This window comes from Pelodiscus sinensis, chromosome 6, assembly GCF_052426305.1.
Source record: "Pelodiscus sinensis isolate ZL-2025 chromosome 6, ASM5242630v1, whole genome shotgun sequence".
NCBI lineage: Eukaryota > Metazoa > Chordata > Testudines > Trionychidae > Pelodiscus > Pelodiscus sinensis.
Window position 1 is genome coordinate 65231634 of NC_143057.1, and position 16707 is coordinate 65248340.

Sequence of the window (16707 nt, forward strand, 5' to 3'; positions counted from 1 at the left end):
AAGAAAAATACATAAGATCATCTTAATACTATTTTTAAGAAAGGAATTTTGGCTCTTAAAAGAGAAACACAACAAAGCAAATAAATTAAATTGGTATTTGACCTGTTCTTTGTATTTGGTCGTTCTGACTAGAGAAGACCCATAGACTAGTCCAGTGTGTGGACTTTTATAGGTCTCAGTTTTCTCCTAGTCTGTTTAAGAAATACGAAAATGAAATGCGGCATGATAATCTACCACTGGAGGGAGTCTGGGCGCTTTCAAACAGCTCCGAAGCCCAGAGAAAACAGCGAGCCACATGGAGAGACTGGGTGGACAAGGGAGAGAAGGATATGGTGAGAGAGGTTTTTATTGAAGCAACAAATACACGGAGACAGGCAAGATCTCAGTCCAAAACTAAAGGTGCTTGGATCAGAAAAGACAGGAGTACTTGCGAAGGGAATTCCCTTTGATAACTGTAGCCTGAGTAATATGACCCTTGCAGTCAATGCTTCAGTCTGTCCACAGAAGAAGAGCAAAGCTCTTGTTCATAACTATTGTCCCATTCAGCCAATCTCTTCCAGAGGCGTTTGTAAAGTTTGGAGCTAAATGTATTTCTAGCTGGGTTGGGGCAGTGGAAGGTCTGAGGACGTTGTGAGTACAGACACAACGCAACTCTTTAATTACAGATGGAAAAGCTCACCTGATTTATCTCCCTGCCAGTGCAGCATAACACATACCGCTGGTGCATAATGATGGCATTTCTGCCCTTTGAGAGATGTTAATGAAATAGAGCCGAGTGGTTCCATTATTATAAGCTCATCCTCATAGTTAACACGTAGAACTTGCAGTGTTTTCTGGCGGTTCATTTTGCCGCATTAACACCAACTCCGCTGATACGGGGTTACATTTGCATCTGATCTTTGTCAAAGGAGAAATTTGCAGGACACTCCCTATTATAACATCCCGCTTGAATACACTACTTTAAAGACACGCACAGGCGTTTCCAAGGCAAAATGCAATTGCCGGAAGAAGGGGATTAAAGGCAAAACAAAGCAGAGGAGAATCTGTTTTACAGACGGTTCAACAACTGCCCGGTTTTAATTTGATTATATAATATTTATTAGAGTTTCAATTTGCAAACCAATTCGACTGATGCGGTAACAGTAACAGCTGATGTCAGATCCCCAGTGGCGTATAAATCATGTATTTAAAGCTAAACTAAGTGATGGAAGAGCTTTCTTGTACGATTGAATTATTTTCTATACTCTTTTAGCGACAGCTGTCCACTTTTAAGGATGAGTTTATGGGTGTGCGAGTGCACGACAGGATCCCTATACCGAGGATCCCTTGAAATGGTAACATTTTGCAGCAAGGCCATACAGGAATCACACGGATCTCCTTGTAATTCAATTAGTCAGGTTTCAGGAAGGTAGGGCTGGGTATTTTTTTGGTGGAGGGGAGGGGAGAATAAGGATACGCCCCTTTTCTCGCGTTGTAAACCAATCCGGGTGGAGTAAAAAAAAGGGAAAAAAGCAGTCTGTAAGCAAACAGCAGGCTGTGCCCTGACTGGCTGCGCCGGCAACCCCCCCCCCCCCATCCCCGAGTAAACTGCATGCAAAAATCCCACATGATCAACCAGCAGCGCCTGTGCTCCGAGCTAGCTGTCTGCGCCTTCTCCGTGCATCCACTCCTCGCACACATCAGCTTCCAGATCGCTCTTCTGACGCACACGCATGTGTATGTATGTGCCTGTGTATATATATATATATACCGTGTATATATCTATGCAGTTGTCTGTTGCACACGCACATGCACGCACTTAGCGTGCTAGGCTCCTAGATTTTCCTAGGCTGCTGCTGTCGGATTTACAGGCAGGCAAGGGACCGGCATTGCAAAAGGGGGCGTGACAGTTTAAAGATTTTTTTTTCACCCATAAAACATTTTATTTTTTTCAAAACTGACTTTTGCCTCCCTATCCTCGCCGTTCCTTGCTCCCCCCCGCCCCTTCTGCTGCATTTAAGTTTATGTGCTTGCCGAGGCGGTACATTTTTTCTTCAGCAGGAAAAGCTGCTGGGGAAGACCAAGCCGAAGGTTTGCTTTGGTTTCTGATGCCCCCCTCGGTGGGGCGCTTTCTTTCCTCCGCCTTTCCTCGCTCTTTCAAACTGTTCCGCCTTTCCTCCCAAGTGGATGGGGCAGGGATGGCCCCTGCTTTATTCTAACACAGACTCTTTGGGAAGCTGAAGGAGGCGATTCTCTGCAGTTTCTTCTGCGGCGGCTCCATCTCGATCGCAGGGCAGAGGCGGCGGCTTGCCACCAGCATCGCCTGAGGAGTTTGTGAGCTTTCAGTTTCCCCTTCTGCGGGGTCCGGCTGGCTTTACAACCTCTCCTGCAACACCGACCGCCCTCGGCTCGGCGGCCGCGCCGCAGCACCGCTTGGATTGGCCGCTTGGTTTTTTTTCCTCTTCGCTGTGGCTCGGTCCGTAGCGCATCCACCGCCCAGGAACAGGAAGGACGAGAATCCCTCCCCACGAAGTCTCCTCCAAGACGCGCTCTCCGCAGCCGAGCAGGCGCCCGGACTCCTCGGGGCTCGCGCGCCGCCCTTCCGCCCGGGGAGAGCGGCAAAGTTTGTACTTGCAGCGCGGATTCGCCTCGCGGCGCCGGGGGAAGATTTGCTGCTGCTGCTGCTGCTGCTCCATCCTCCCGCGCTTACCTGACCCGGCTGCAGCTGCCTGCCGCGCCGGAGGGCTGCGAAGCCAGGCCGCCCAGTGATCCCCTCCCCACATGTGCCGCCGGCCACCAAGTAACTTTGCGAGAGGCCGGAGAGCGGTGCCTTGAGAGAAGCCCCTGCTAGCCGCCTCCGGCGCCGGTGTATGTCTCCCCGTGGGCTCCGCACTGCACTCCCGGTGAATGTTCACCGCCCGCCGCCCGCTGCTGCTGCCGCCGCCGCCGCCCGGCTCGGCTCCCACCTCCCCCTGCCGGGGTGACTAAGCTCCAGCCGCTCCTGAAGGGATCCCAGGACCCCACGCTCTTGGGGGGGCGTCTCGCTGCGGCTAGTCAGGGCAGCTTCCTGGCCGCCCCTTCCCTGTGCGCGCCTGTGACTCGATTGACTGACTGATTCCCCCGGTGGCGGCGTGGGCCGGGACTCCGTGATGTTGCACGTGGAGGTGTTGATGCTGGTGTTGCTGGTGCTCTGGATGTGTGTGTTCAGCCAGGATCCCGGCTCCAAGGCGGTGGCTGATCGCTATGCAGTCTATTGGAACAGCACCAACCCCAGGTAAGAGGACGAGGGGCTGAGCCAGGGACAAGCGTGGGAGCCGATCCTTTAGCACCCGCTGGGCTGGGTTCCCTAACGGAATCGGTGAGGAGGGGGCTTTTACCAGCAGGCATGGGAGTGAGCAGCGCTACGTGCTGTGGAGATCAGAGTGCTCTTTCGGCTGCACACGTGCTCAGAGCCTGGGCCGGAGGGGGGCACTGGGCAGAGGAGGAGGGAGTGCCCCTCACCACTTCACGGAGCCTTCAGAGAGGGGGCTTCTGGGCAGCGCTTTCCGGGGCTGCAGTGTGAAGTTCTTGACCGGGACCGTGGGAAACCTCGTTTGCAAGAGGGGCAAAAACTTTCTTACTCGGGGTGCGTTAAGGGAACTCTGAATTTGGATCTTCCCGGTTAGCCAGAGCAAGCACTACTGCACTAACTGCCCCCTAATTCTTGGCACTCTGGGGCTTTCCCTAGAGTGCCAAATAGTGGTACTTTTGTATCAAAGTATAGGTGCATCACCTATGTGCGTGTCTATACCTATAGGTGTAAGCATTTGGGGCTAGAAACATTTTAAAATCTAGTTTCCTATTCATTTTAGATCATAGGTAATGGAACCCATTTATTCTGAGCTCTGCTGCAGGGAAACTCTATATTGATGTGAAATGAAAGTCCTGGACTATTTCAGCCTAGGTTATGGTGAACTCTTCAATATCTGAAGAAGTGAGTTGTATCTCACAGAAACTTATGCCCTAATAAATGTGTTCGATTTTGAAGTACCATCAGTCTCCTTGTTGTTTTTGTTTATAGTGGATTTGTGGGGGGAGGGAGCATGACTTTTTTGTGAAAAAAAGATGAAAACGTTTTGCTTGAGATTGTAGAGGAGCCTGGAGCTGGCGTCTTGGCAGCCACATGTGGCAGCTGTTCCACGTCAGGGCTTTAGAGATGAAGTAAAGGAGTAGCTTTCCTTTGCATGAATTTATGTAAGCTGGTTAAGTCACATTAACTGTGCAAAGAAGCCTCTGACTTATAAAACTTCAGTACTTTGTAGATGAGTCCTGGATTGAAGGTTTCTCATGGAAAAGGGCAGATACTCTTGCCCAAGCTGTCACAGCAAATTCAAGTGCAATAGTTAGTGATGCCCACACAATATAAGTATCATCTTATGATTTAGAAATACATTTATAAATGTGGGGCGGCATGGGGGGGAGCAGTTAATCATTGAGTAACTTAGGGAACCTCGAAGTGTTCTTCAGTTATAGTTGAAAAGACAAATAAAGCCCTAGCTTTCCAATGAGGACTGTGCTAAAATATTTCTTTTTTTGTTTCTTTTGCATGTTTTTGGATAGTGTAGATATAAATTAAATATAAGAATTTTTATTTCAAAACTTAATAAGAGGTATTATTTAGGATCTAACAGTTTTCCTGCTAATTCCCCTTTACTTCAGTATAACGATATTTCAGTCTTGGTCTAAATGGTATCTGTACATTTAGGTAAAAAGTCACCTTGGTAAAGTGAGTGAGCAGATTTAAAAAAAAATCTGTCAAGTTAGTCAAAGTAAACTTGAGGACGTTTTACCTTAGGTTATCTCTGTTCTATGTTTTTGATACTACTGTTTGGTTTGAGATTAGCACATTGATTTTTGTTACAGGTCATGTTTTTTAATACATCTGCATTGCTTGCAGCATACTCTTGTACTCTTTTTTTTTTTTTTTTTTTTTTTTTTCAAAAGAGGCTTTGAAATAGGGGATACCAAAGTTAACTGGCAGAATTTATAAGTGCCTTAGAGTTTGCTAGTTGGCTTGGTACTTTACTATTATGCTGGTGGTGGCTGCTTTTCAGTAAGGTTAAACTGATGCAAAAGAAGGGTGACCAAAATAATGATTTATTCAGAGAATTATTTAGTTGTGTTGTGTCACTTTACTTTTTTTTTTTAAAGCTGTCATCACAAGCATATCAAAGTTATAAAGCCCACTAAAATGGAATTAAGGTCTTACCTCCCATCACACTTAGATATATTAGAAAACATATGCCTCTTAAGAAAATTGTGTGTCCTCAAACAAAGCTTTCTTAAAATAAAGTTGAAATTAAACATATTTAACATCCCCCCACAACCCTCACACAGACAATACTTATGTGTGCCACTGTAAAGAGAGAGAGATATTTGAAGGACTAAATTTGACCAAATATTGCTAATATGACAATTTAAAACAAACAAAGACAATTTAAAAAAAACCTTTTCTCCACTCTGTGTAGCTATTGTGCATGGATTGTAAATAGTTGAAATAATTGTAAATAGTTGAAATACTTATCACATTAAATGCTATATCTCCTTTCCAGTATTATGTATTTAAAAGGTTGGTAGTAAAATTACATCACTGTAAATGACAAACTTCTCTAACTTAAACTTTCAACATATGCAGAGAAAACTTGGTTTTCTTAATCTTCTAAAGATAGGAGAAGGAGTTAATTACAAATTACTTTAAGCCTTCTCTTCTTAAACAAAGTAAAACTAAACAAAACCAGTTGATTGATTTCTTAAAATAGGAATCAGCCTTTTATAAAAGGGTCTGTATAGATATGACATGTTCAAGAATTAAATAATGTTAATGGTACATGGTAGTGTTACAAAGAGCTCAAATATGCTACTCTTCTGTTTTATAGAGTAGTAGCAGTAATAATCTGTATTTTGTTCATGCTATCAAATTTCACAATAGATGCTATAAAAACAGGTAACATCTGTTTGGATAAACGTAAGAGAGTGGGAGGAAAAATTGCTTTGCATTTTATATTGCCTTTTTCAGGATGTAAGTTTAGAAGGTAAAGTTCAGTCTGGTTATCAACATTTTAAAACAAGTCAGTTGTTCAGTAGTAATAATTTGTCAGTAACTTTTCTTTCTGAGTCAAAAGATTGACCACATTTTGTTTTTACTAAAATGTGGCAATCCAAAATGGTACTTAATTGAATGAAAAAGTCTAAATTGGCAGGTGAAATGTTATATTTTGTTGACCTGTAAGGTAGTCATAGTAGGTTAGCTTACTTTTTTATGATGTTTATCCAGAGTTACCAATCTACTGTGAACTAATTATTCAGTTAAATATTCAGATTTCAATTCAGGCACAAGAAAATAGAAAAATGCACTACAATACAGTTTCTTCAAACCTTTGAACGAAGAGATTTTTCATGTACTTCTAACAAGTACAGCTGAATCTTGATTTTACAGTTGCTAACCTAACTATACAACTTATGAAAACAGAAATAATTCCTATTATTATTAAAAGTCATAAACAATCTGATGAGTGGTGCATATAGATTAGTGCCTCCAGAATGAATCACACTTTTCTTAAATAAAACTCCATGCGTATATTATAAAAGTTTGTATTGGATTTTTTTTGAATAGATGCCAAAATCCTGGAAGATCAATTAAAATGCCTTCTGTTATACTGTTAGTATATGAAAAAGTAATATAACAAAGTAATTTATTTTTAAGTAAAATGTTTTCAGAAAAATCAGAAGTATCATTCCTAGTATGTCACTTTAACAACATATATGACTCATAAATTCTAAAATCTGGTTCCAAATAAAAAAGTGTGTTCCTCTTCTATTAAACATGAGGCTTTCTAAAATATGATAAAATAAGATTGCTTTATTACATGTGAAACAGTGTAAAAACTTGTGGATAGAATATTTTACAATAGGTATTCTTGAAAATGTATGCTAGTTCTTTTTATATATGTTTTTGTTAAATGTGCTTGTGAATTGTAATCTTTACCTTAAAATGCATTAGTCTCACATCTGTGATTGCAGATGTACTGCTTCACTGTAGAGAAATAGTAAGATTCTTGTTATAGCGACAAAGTTCCTATGTGTAACACTTAGCATCGTTTTGAGAGTTCATTCAGAATGCAGCATGTTTATTTCATCTGACTAATCAGTATCCTGAAGATGATTCAGTCATAGAAATTTCTCCCTTTTAGGGCCTGATCCTGTAATTGCTAGCTCCTAAGCGCTTGCCACTGTGTCTTGCGTTACTGAAGTCAAATTGGTTTTCTTGCCGTAGTAAGTGCTTAGCGCTGTACTCTTTGCAGGATTGCATTTTCAGACTGTAATTTCTTTTTAACTATGTTTTTCAAGATTTGCAAGTTACATAGAATTTATAAATTGATTCTGGTTTCAAAGAATTTAATAGTTTTGTGTTTCTTTTTTGATCAAATTTCTTATTACTAATACAAAAGGACAAATCTTGCTTTTATCAGTCAGGGAACTAACGGCGTTCTGTAAAAGTCAGTGGAATTTTGAGAAGGATGTGTATAGTTGACTATAATAAATAACTATGTTAAATATATATTGTAATGTAAAACTCTATTCACAGATTGATCATTCTAGTTTAGATGTATTTATAAATAAGATACTACTGGAAATTATGTAGTCATAATAATTTTAATAATAAGTGATGCAATAATTTCACCCATCAGTATTCAGATTATCATTAGGATAATTGCTTAAGGTCTCAAATACAGAGTAGACAAAGAGTATGATCCTGTAAATTCAAAATTTCCAATGCAGGTGTCTAAAGTTAGGAAGATGAATCCATAATTAGGCACTTAATTCCCTGAATTAAGGACTGTGTTCACAAAAGCATTTAGACACCTGTTTAAGTCCTATAGTAATACACAGGACTTTTATGTGTGCTAACAGAAAATGTACACTGAAGTGTTTTCCTGTATCAGAGCCTGAAAGAAGTGGACTGATTTTTTTTTTTTCAGAGCTTATGAGCACCCAAGCCTCTGATGACTTTTTAAAGCTATGCAATACATTGAAGTACCTCAGTATGTCTTTATGCTCTTGTTTGAAAATGTTCCCATAATATGTTGATTACAAATGCACACATCGTGTTGATGTTTGTTTGTTTTTTTGAAATCAGGAATTATTCCTGTAGAAATGAGAGAAATGATGTGGAAATTGTTGGAGCTCAGGAAGTATGGTTTTTCGACTGATCATTTTGAATCAGTGTTGGGGAGCAAAGTGAGGGGAAGCAAAGCTTTGGGAGAATTGATATTTCAGAATTTGTTACACTTCAAAAAGGACATATTACTTTAAGTACCATTGGTATTCAGTCTGTCTTTCTTTGGATACAATATGTCTTGTATTTGGAAGGATAGTTTCATCTGGTACCTCAAAACCGAGACACACACAAATCTCTGGCCCAGTACATTTCTTGTGATTAAATGTGATGCATTAGAGCCGTCAGGAGTTCATTTCACCTAACTTGGCAGATTTTAATAATGTTACTGTAACCCTTGTGACTCAGAAAATACCTTTTGGTTGAATCAGTCATGGCGTCCCTACATGAAACCTGCACAACAGACAATAGTTTTACATTTGCAGGGAGGAAATTTAGTTAAGGGGTAAATTTTCTCTTCTTCACATTCAATTTTGTTGAAAATGACCATAGTGAAGGCATTTCATTGCATTCTACTCCCGGCCCTATTTCCTGTTGTAGAAGGACAGATGAAGATGAGCCTTTTTTTTTTTTTTTTTTTCTTTTTTTTTTCCCCTTCCCTGTTGCTATGAGCCCAGCAATTTACCAGTGCCATGCTGGGCTGAGAAAATGAATGAATACAATTAGTCCTTCAGGAGTCCTGGCCTTGGCAGTTGTAGGGAGGGATATACGTTCATATGCATACATGTATTTAGACCCTCAGAAGTGTCTTTAAAAGGTGGTGGCTTGGGAGAAAATAGCATAAATGTAACTGCTACCAAACAAAGAAAAGAAACAGTTTTTTAAATTAATAGATGGCTAAATTCACAATTGTTGTACAAATGATTTCCCAGGCATTTGCTTCCAATTAAAAAATATTCAATTTCTTATTGATTAAAACAATTTTAAGGTGTACCTTTTAGTTCTTGATCTCTGCCCTCCTCGTCACTATCCCACTTCCTTCATACATTGATAGTTAAGTAGTAATGTATATAAACAGATGTAATATGAAACATACGAAATTAAGTCTCCACTTCAGAAAACAAACAACTGAGAATTCTCTGTATTTATTAAATACAGTTACTGATCAAAAAACCCCCCCAAACCCTCATTAGGAAGTCCATTCATTGTACTGCTTAAATATTGTACATTAGATAAAGCATATGATGGTTATGGGGAGTTCACGTTACTGTGAAGCAGTAGTTCACGTTGGAGAAAACGCTACTGAGAAGAAATAACTCTTCTTGAAGTTTCAGAAACTTTAGTTAAGTGTAGTTCCTCCTTGGTTAGCAATATATATACTTTTTGTTTTGGTTGACAGGTTAAGGCTTTTACATAAGAAGAAACATCTTAAAATTGAAATGCAGAGAAGCTCAAGAATTTTTTCTTCTAATCACTCCATGCCCCTCTCTCCAGTTCTGAGCACTCCTTTGAAAAAATGTCTTTGGTCTCATGATTAATCAAATCTACTATTTCTGAAAGATGTATGAATTATCGAGAAGATAGGATTCTTGTGTTTTAAATTTTTCTAAACACTTATGCTTAAAGATGTAGTCAGTCAGCAGCATGCTAACATAATTTAATGGATATGTTTAGTTTGAAACAGACATATTATTGAAAACTGCTTTCTGGTGATTATTACAACTAATGTGAGTAAGCCCTACTGTAATGTACTTGAGCATAGTTTAATAAAAAATTAAAAATGTTCCTGTCTCAGAACTCTTCCTAGTACTTTTGCATTGTCTCCATTAATTGCACACTTTATAGGATAGATTATACAATAGTTGAGCCCATTTAAAATGGAATAGTATTCTCTAGAATACAAGCCTCTATATAGTTGAAACCCTGGTTTTTAAAGATCCTGAGATCGACTGCAAAATTTGGAGAACCATACATTCTGGTCGTAGCACCATTTAAAAAAAATGAAATCAACCATTTGAAAAGAAAGGAGAGAATTCTGTTTTACAGTGATCATGAGATTGGAGTTCACTCATGTAGAGTTTTTTAGTTTCCAGTAAAATAAACCTTTGTTCTAAGGAATATCCCTTATATATTTACCATTTGACAGGTTGCTGAAAATGAACTGGCAATCTTTACTTTTCATCCACATAGAAAATAAAAATGGATTTGACTATTCTATTTTTCTTCAAAACCTGCTGCAAAATGTAGAGAAACGATAGTAATTGATACCCATGTTTGGCTATCTGGTATGCTAGAGTTTTTCCATGATTTGTTCCAGTTAAATGAAGGAGCAATAAAATGCATTCCAGTGAAAGATCATGTAGTAACTAAGAATGTGAACGTTCTGCTAACTGACAAGGTATACTTGAGTTGCTAATACCAATGTTTGTTAGCAAGTTCTCCATGATTGGCAGTCTTCATTTATAATTTTCAAGACTGTTTTTTAATTTCTGTTGCATCTCTTTTGAACTCAGCACAAATGGGCAATGTCTCTGGCATGTGGCATGATCAAAAACTTTCAATAAGGTGAAATCTATAAATGCAGTATTAACAGCAAAAGTGTCTTTTACTTTTAAAAATGTCTCTTCCCATCATTAAGTGAATATACTTGTCTGGGAGACAACCGAGTAATAAAAATACTGTGCTACATTATTGTTGGTTGTTGCTTGGCTAACGTTTTACTTAAAAAAAACCCTTAAACAACAATAATTCTGCAGCACCTTAAGAGACTAACAACAATGTGGATGGTATCATGAGCTTTCATGGTTCACTAAAGCTCATGATACCATCTACATTTTTGTTTGTCTCTAAGGTGCTGCAGAACTGTTCGTTTAAGTTTTTTCAGTTACAGACTAACACGGCTACCCCTCCAATGTTTTTACTTTCATTTCAGTTAAATCAAGTGCTTTCCAAAGAGTCATTTTTGATTGAGTTGAACCTATTCAGCTCTTGAAGAGAGCAGTGAAATGGAGAGTAGACAAGGATTAAACTATTTAAGAGTCATTTGGTGAGGTAAAAACTGAACTGGAGGAGCTTTCTATTTGATCTCCCTTCAGTCTGCTAAAATGTTGCTACATGCTGTTTTATATTTTGCAAATATTTGGCCTCCTTCTTTTTTAAAAAGACACAAATTTCTGCATCATGTACTTTGCATCATAGATATTCGTTGTTCACTAGAAGGACATATTTTCTTTTCTTTGCTGTTGGGTGATCACTTGCCAGTTGCTGGCAAATCCAGATCGCACTTGAGCGGTTCACCAACTCAAGCTGCGAAACTTGGAACTTCTCTCATGGCTAGTGATTAAACATTGCATTTTTTCTTTTTGTGCATTTTAAAGTAACCGTCCACATATTCAGATTTTTTGTTCTGAAGAACCATCTTGCCTCCCACATACATGCATATTACTCAGCCCCCAAACACCTATTATATGATCTCTTTGGGAACTATTCAGGGAAATGATTTTTTGATAATGCACATTATTATATTGAGTGGTTTAGGTTTTTGTTTTGCTTAAAGTGTAATTTCCTTGCTGAGAGTGTTCTTTGAATATCAAGTCATTATCTTTACCATGGTACTGGAGTTCAGTACATTCTAAATCACTTAGTAAAAACAAAACTGTTCTGCTTCTGATGAGCAGCAGCACCCCATCTGTTTCTGATGTTACTGTGGTGCTGCATAACCAAACAGATTTTTGTGAGAATAAATTTAAAAATTGGCATAATTTTAGCTATCCAGTGATACAGTGACAATCTTAACTGTGTCATTCCACTGTATTGGACTGGCAATATTGGTTAGCAGTTGGATATGGGCTGATATTAGCTTTTACCAGATCTACCATTGTCTTTCTTTGAATAAATAAAATGGCTCCAAAGAGCCTTAAACACTAAATAGACATTCTCTGTTTATATTTACTCTACAGATTTGTGACAAATGTTTCATAACAGTAAATAAAGAATGGGGGAAAGAAAAAGAAATGGAGAAATGACAAGCTTTCATAATGAACAGATATCCTCAATTTTGCTGAGATCCCTTGTTCCGTAACTGATCAACGAAGGGCTCTAAAGCCAGTATTGCCGACGTATTTTCCCTCTGATTGGTTGTGTGATAGATACAATATCTTTATGTAGTTTTTTTTTTTGCTTTTTTCAAGGTTTTTTGGTTTCAATTTTTAACGTTCCTTCAACTTATTAGTGTTTGTCAAATGTAGCTACTATTTTGCTCCTAATACAGAAATACAAAAGAAAGAGAAAGTATATAAAAATCATTTTTTCCACTCTTGACAACAGAAATATGTAGTGCCTTATTTGATGTCATGAGTTAGATGGGTTGGGTAATTTGGAGATTTATTATTTACCGGCTCTTGATGGCATTAGAAGGTTGCCTTGCCATGCAGTTTTATTAGTATTGCCTTTACTTTGAGTTGTACTGTAATGTTGCTGTTGAACAAAAACAAATTCAACTGAAAGGACTAGTAAATATGTTCCTATAGAGGGGAAATGTATTCTCCTGTGTTTAGCAAGTTGGAATTGATAAAGCAGGATCTTTCAATCCTACTCTCCCTCCTAGGGTTTCAGGAAAGAAGGGAATAAAGAGAGATGCTGGAATTTCAAAGTAGTGACCTTCTGACACTCACACACAGCATGGTCATTGCACTGGCACATAAAGTGCCTTAAGCCACCATAATGGCAAACTGTTTTTTGAAGTCACTGATATAAGAGCCAGCTGAATGGGGGATGGAGAGTCTGCTATCCCACTCCACAGCAAATTGGCAAATTTTCATTTTAGTATAAGACAGCTTCACTGTTAAATTCTAAAACTTATCATTTAGGAATAATGTTGCTTTGTTCAGTTTAGCTGGGAATTTGTGACGGCTACATGAACTTACTATGTATGATTTGGTCCAGGATTCTGTGGTCATTCTTCCTAGATATCTGATTCACGGAGTAATTTTGTTCATCTAGTGGTAGGGAAGAATGAGAACCAGTGAAGGGAGGGTTGTATCCTGATTGTTCTGCAAGGGAAAATCCTCATCTGCATTATTTAGTCACTACAGCCTTTTTTAAAATGAAGGCACTACAGTAATGGGAACATGTAGCTAAGAACCAATTCAGACCTCCCTCTTCAGATTACATGTGATCTCCTGGATGGCTCCTGCATGTGTAGTCTGGAAAAGACCTAATATTTTACATGCTGCCCTTTTTTCCCTTTTGTGTTCATTTACTGTTTTTTCTTCAATACACTTTTATATTCATAGTTCTCTTAGAGCTTAGTTTATAAAAATTAGTGAGCCATCACTAAGAGGGGTACAGTACAAATAATCCCCATTAGAGAGTTTTTGTGCCAGATCAAAGGAAATAATAGGGATTTGAAAGCTGCCAATTGCTAATCAATCAAGAAAAAAAGGATAAACAATCTCTGAGTGACAGAACTTAGAAGCTGTCATAGTTGAGATTGGGACAATGTTCTATAAAGATTGAATAAAGCTATTTTAAAGAAATTTAAGGGGATGTTTTCCCCCTTAAAGGGGATGGATTGCCTCATCAACTGCTCTCACAATATTTTCTTAACACAGGTTTTTAAAATGTAAATTATAAACTTGTGTTGGTGGAATCTTTTAGAGGCTGCTGTTGTCAATAGACTGAGCTTTTTCAAATAGCATGACGCTTGTTTTGCATGTACACACATTGTTTTACCTTTTGAGCAATCCCTAATAATTTTAAGGTGAGGGCCATTTAAAATTGCATAGCACTACTAGAGCAAGTGATAATACAGTATATTATTAGTTTAAATTGTCAGCAAACAGTCAGAGGGAAAATATTTTAAAAGCCCACACTTTCAGTAATTTGGGCAATAGAACAGGGAAGAAAGACCTATTTTTGTCAATATCTAGTATCCAGAGCTGCCAATTGTTTCTGGCACAGCTCCCAACATGGCTGCTGCGCCTATAATTAAACGCCTGTCATTAGAGTATTTTTCCATAACATTTACAATGGAAAAGGCAAGGGGTCCTTGCAGTGCTATGACTGTCAGGGGAACAATAAAAACTAATTACACACACTACTGTCACCATTGTCAGCACAGCTTTTAGGGGGAAAGAATATGTGGAAAGTGTGTGTAATATATAATGCTTGTGCATGTGTGTACACGTGTATTTATACACAGTTATCAGTGTAATTGAGTTTACCTACCATAGTTTGTGTATTTATATATAATTGTGTGTATAGATATACATAGCTGTATTTATCAATAGGGTGTGAGTGTATTATATATACGGACACTGTAAACACTATTGATAAATATAATGGTGTATCTACCTGTGTGTGTGTGTGTGTGTGTATACATATATATACACACACAGCTGCTCCCCAAGTTACGACCACCTCCACTTATGATCATCTGCACTTATGACCAAAGTGGTCGTAAATGCAGATCCAAGTTACAAACGACGATCCGCGCTTACGAACAGTGCGGTCACCATGTAACTCTATGGGATCGGAGTTACGAACCCTTCGAGATACGTACCAAGTGTTGGTCCGTAACTCGGGGAGCAGCTGTGTATACACACACACACACACACACACACACACACACACAATTGTAAATGCATACATTATATATTTAATGTGCACACACATCAATATAACATTATTGGAAACTCAGTTGAAGTGCAATTTACTTGTATGTTAATTTCTTCAGTTCACTCACTTTTTTTTCTTTCTCGCTTTCTTTCTGCAAACTGAGTTTCCAGTAAAATGTGGGGGATAAAAGCTGCTACTTGCCTGCATTTAATGAAGGGTGCAAGTCTTCTGTCCTGTTGTAGATTTTAGATAAGTTGACTAGTAAGCTTGAATAAATGCAGACAGTTACTTACAGATTACTCTGTACAGCTATCTATTTTCTGATTGTCATTTGGAGATATTATCCATGCGGAAAGTCTTTTTTTTTTCTATCTTTATTCTGTTCTTAAAACTTTCCAAAAATGCTTTGATGGTCAATACAATTATTAATGGAATGGGTAAAAATTGAAGGCAGAAATTAGATTCAGAGATTTCTGGGTTGACTTTGTAGGAATGGGAGTACAGAAAAAAAGCAACAAATTGAGGAAAGAGTTAACAAAAACAATGTAATGCTATTTTATTAATGAACTGTTCAATAATAGCATATACACTATTAATGTTGAGAGGTGGGTAATTGACTAATTGTGTAGTTGATACAATTTGTATTGATTACACGATTAGTTGATAAAGGAAGGGGCTCGAAGCTGGTCCAGGAGCTACCTCCGCTGCGGCTTTGGAGTTTAAATGTAGTAAGAGCTGGGAGTGCAGGCAGCCTGGCTCTTACTATGTTTAAAGTGCAGAGCCGCAGCGGGGGTAGCATACGGACCCAGTACAAGTTGAGACTCCGTAGCCTGTGCTGGAGCAGTTTCTGCAAGTGACCTGCTGGCAAGCACTGCCAGCTGGGGCTGAGCAGTACTGGCTCATGCTGGTCTGGGACTGCTGCAGCTTTGTACTGTATTTTAAATGTAGTAAGAGCCGAGCAGCTCTTGCTACAGTTAAAATGCAGAGGCACAGTGGTCCTGGACCGGCATGAGACAGGACTGCTTTGTCCTGGCTCGTGCTAGGTCCAGAAGCCCCTGTTCGCAGCAGCTATGGCTGGCCGCGAACAGAGGCTGCTCTGGAAGCAGCATCTGTTCACTGCTGCTGGGGCTGGCTGTGGATAAGGGCTGCTGCTGTGGCCAGCCCACACCACCATGGACAGTGGCTGCTTCATGGCAGCCTCCCCTTCCTCTCCACTCTCTCCCCTCCCCTGCCTCTATTAGAGATCCACCCTCACCGCGCTGCTGCTTCTATTAGAGGCAGTAGTGGGGGGGAGGGAGGTGGCACCATGGAGATGGTGCTCGGGGGAACCGGCTTTTAAGCTGACACCCCCCAGCCCCCGCTGCTCTCCCTTGCTCTGTTGCAGCAAAGGGGGGGGGGGGGGGAGCAAGTGTCAAGTACTCAACTCCCCGATAAGCTTAGGCTTATTGAGTAGTCGAGTACTGGACTACTCACTTCCATCCTTAATGTACGCATATGAACGTGCATGTGTGCATTTGTATCTGTCATACATTGCCTTGCTGTAACAGAAAACTTCACAGTTATACTAATTTTTAATAACATCAACACACATACTAAATGTAATATATGGGATTTTTAAATATAATCAGTTTTTAATATACTTGAATGGTCCAAAATGTCATTGAAAATTGGTAAAAACTCCAATAATAGCTTTTGTAAAACTCTGGAATTGTCTGGTAAAAAATGGAAAGAAGGACTTTAGCCATTTGAAATGAAATTGACAGGGTGTAGGGATAGAGGGCTTTGGGATGCTTAACACTAGTTTTGTCACACATTTGCCCAGTTCTGTTTAATATTAAAATTTATTTCAAATAGATGTGTATAAACACAAACTTTATCAATTTTATCAACATTTCATGCAGTCAAAGACCCAGACAGCACAGTGTGCTACATTTTTATCATTACTATTACTTGTA

The 16707-nt window shown here is 39.3% G+C and overlaps 1 protein-coding gene across 2 annotated transcripts in view; it reads left to right on the top strand.

Moving 5' to 3' along the window:
* The first annotated feature begins 1585 nt into the window (after positions 1-1585).
* The window catches only part of EFNA5 (ephrin A5), a 299571-nt gene continuing 284449 nt past the window's right edge, over positions 1586-16707 (top strand). The window contains exon 1 of one of the 2 annotated variants that reach the window (XM_006128886.4): positions 1586-3253. In XM_006128886.4, the coding sequence (XP_006128948.2) occupies positions 3129-3253 (125 nt within the window). In that variant the 5' untranslated portion in view covers positions 1586-3128. The remainder of the gene's footprint in view (positions 3254-16707) is intronic. The other variant, XM_006128885.4, reaches the window with a different exon arrangement.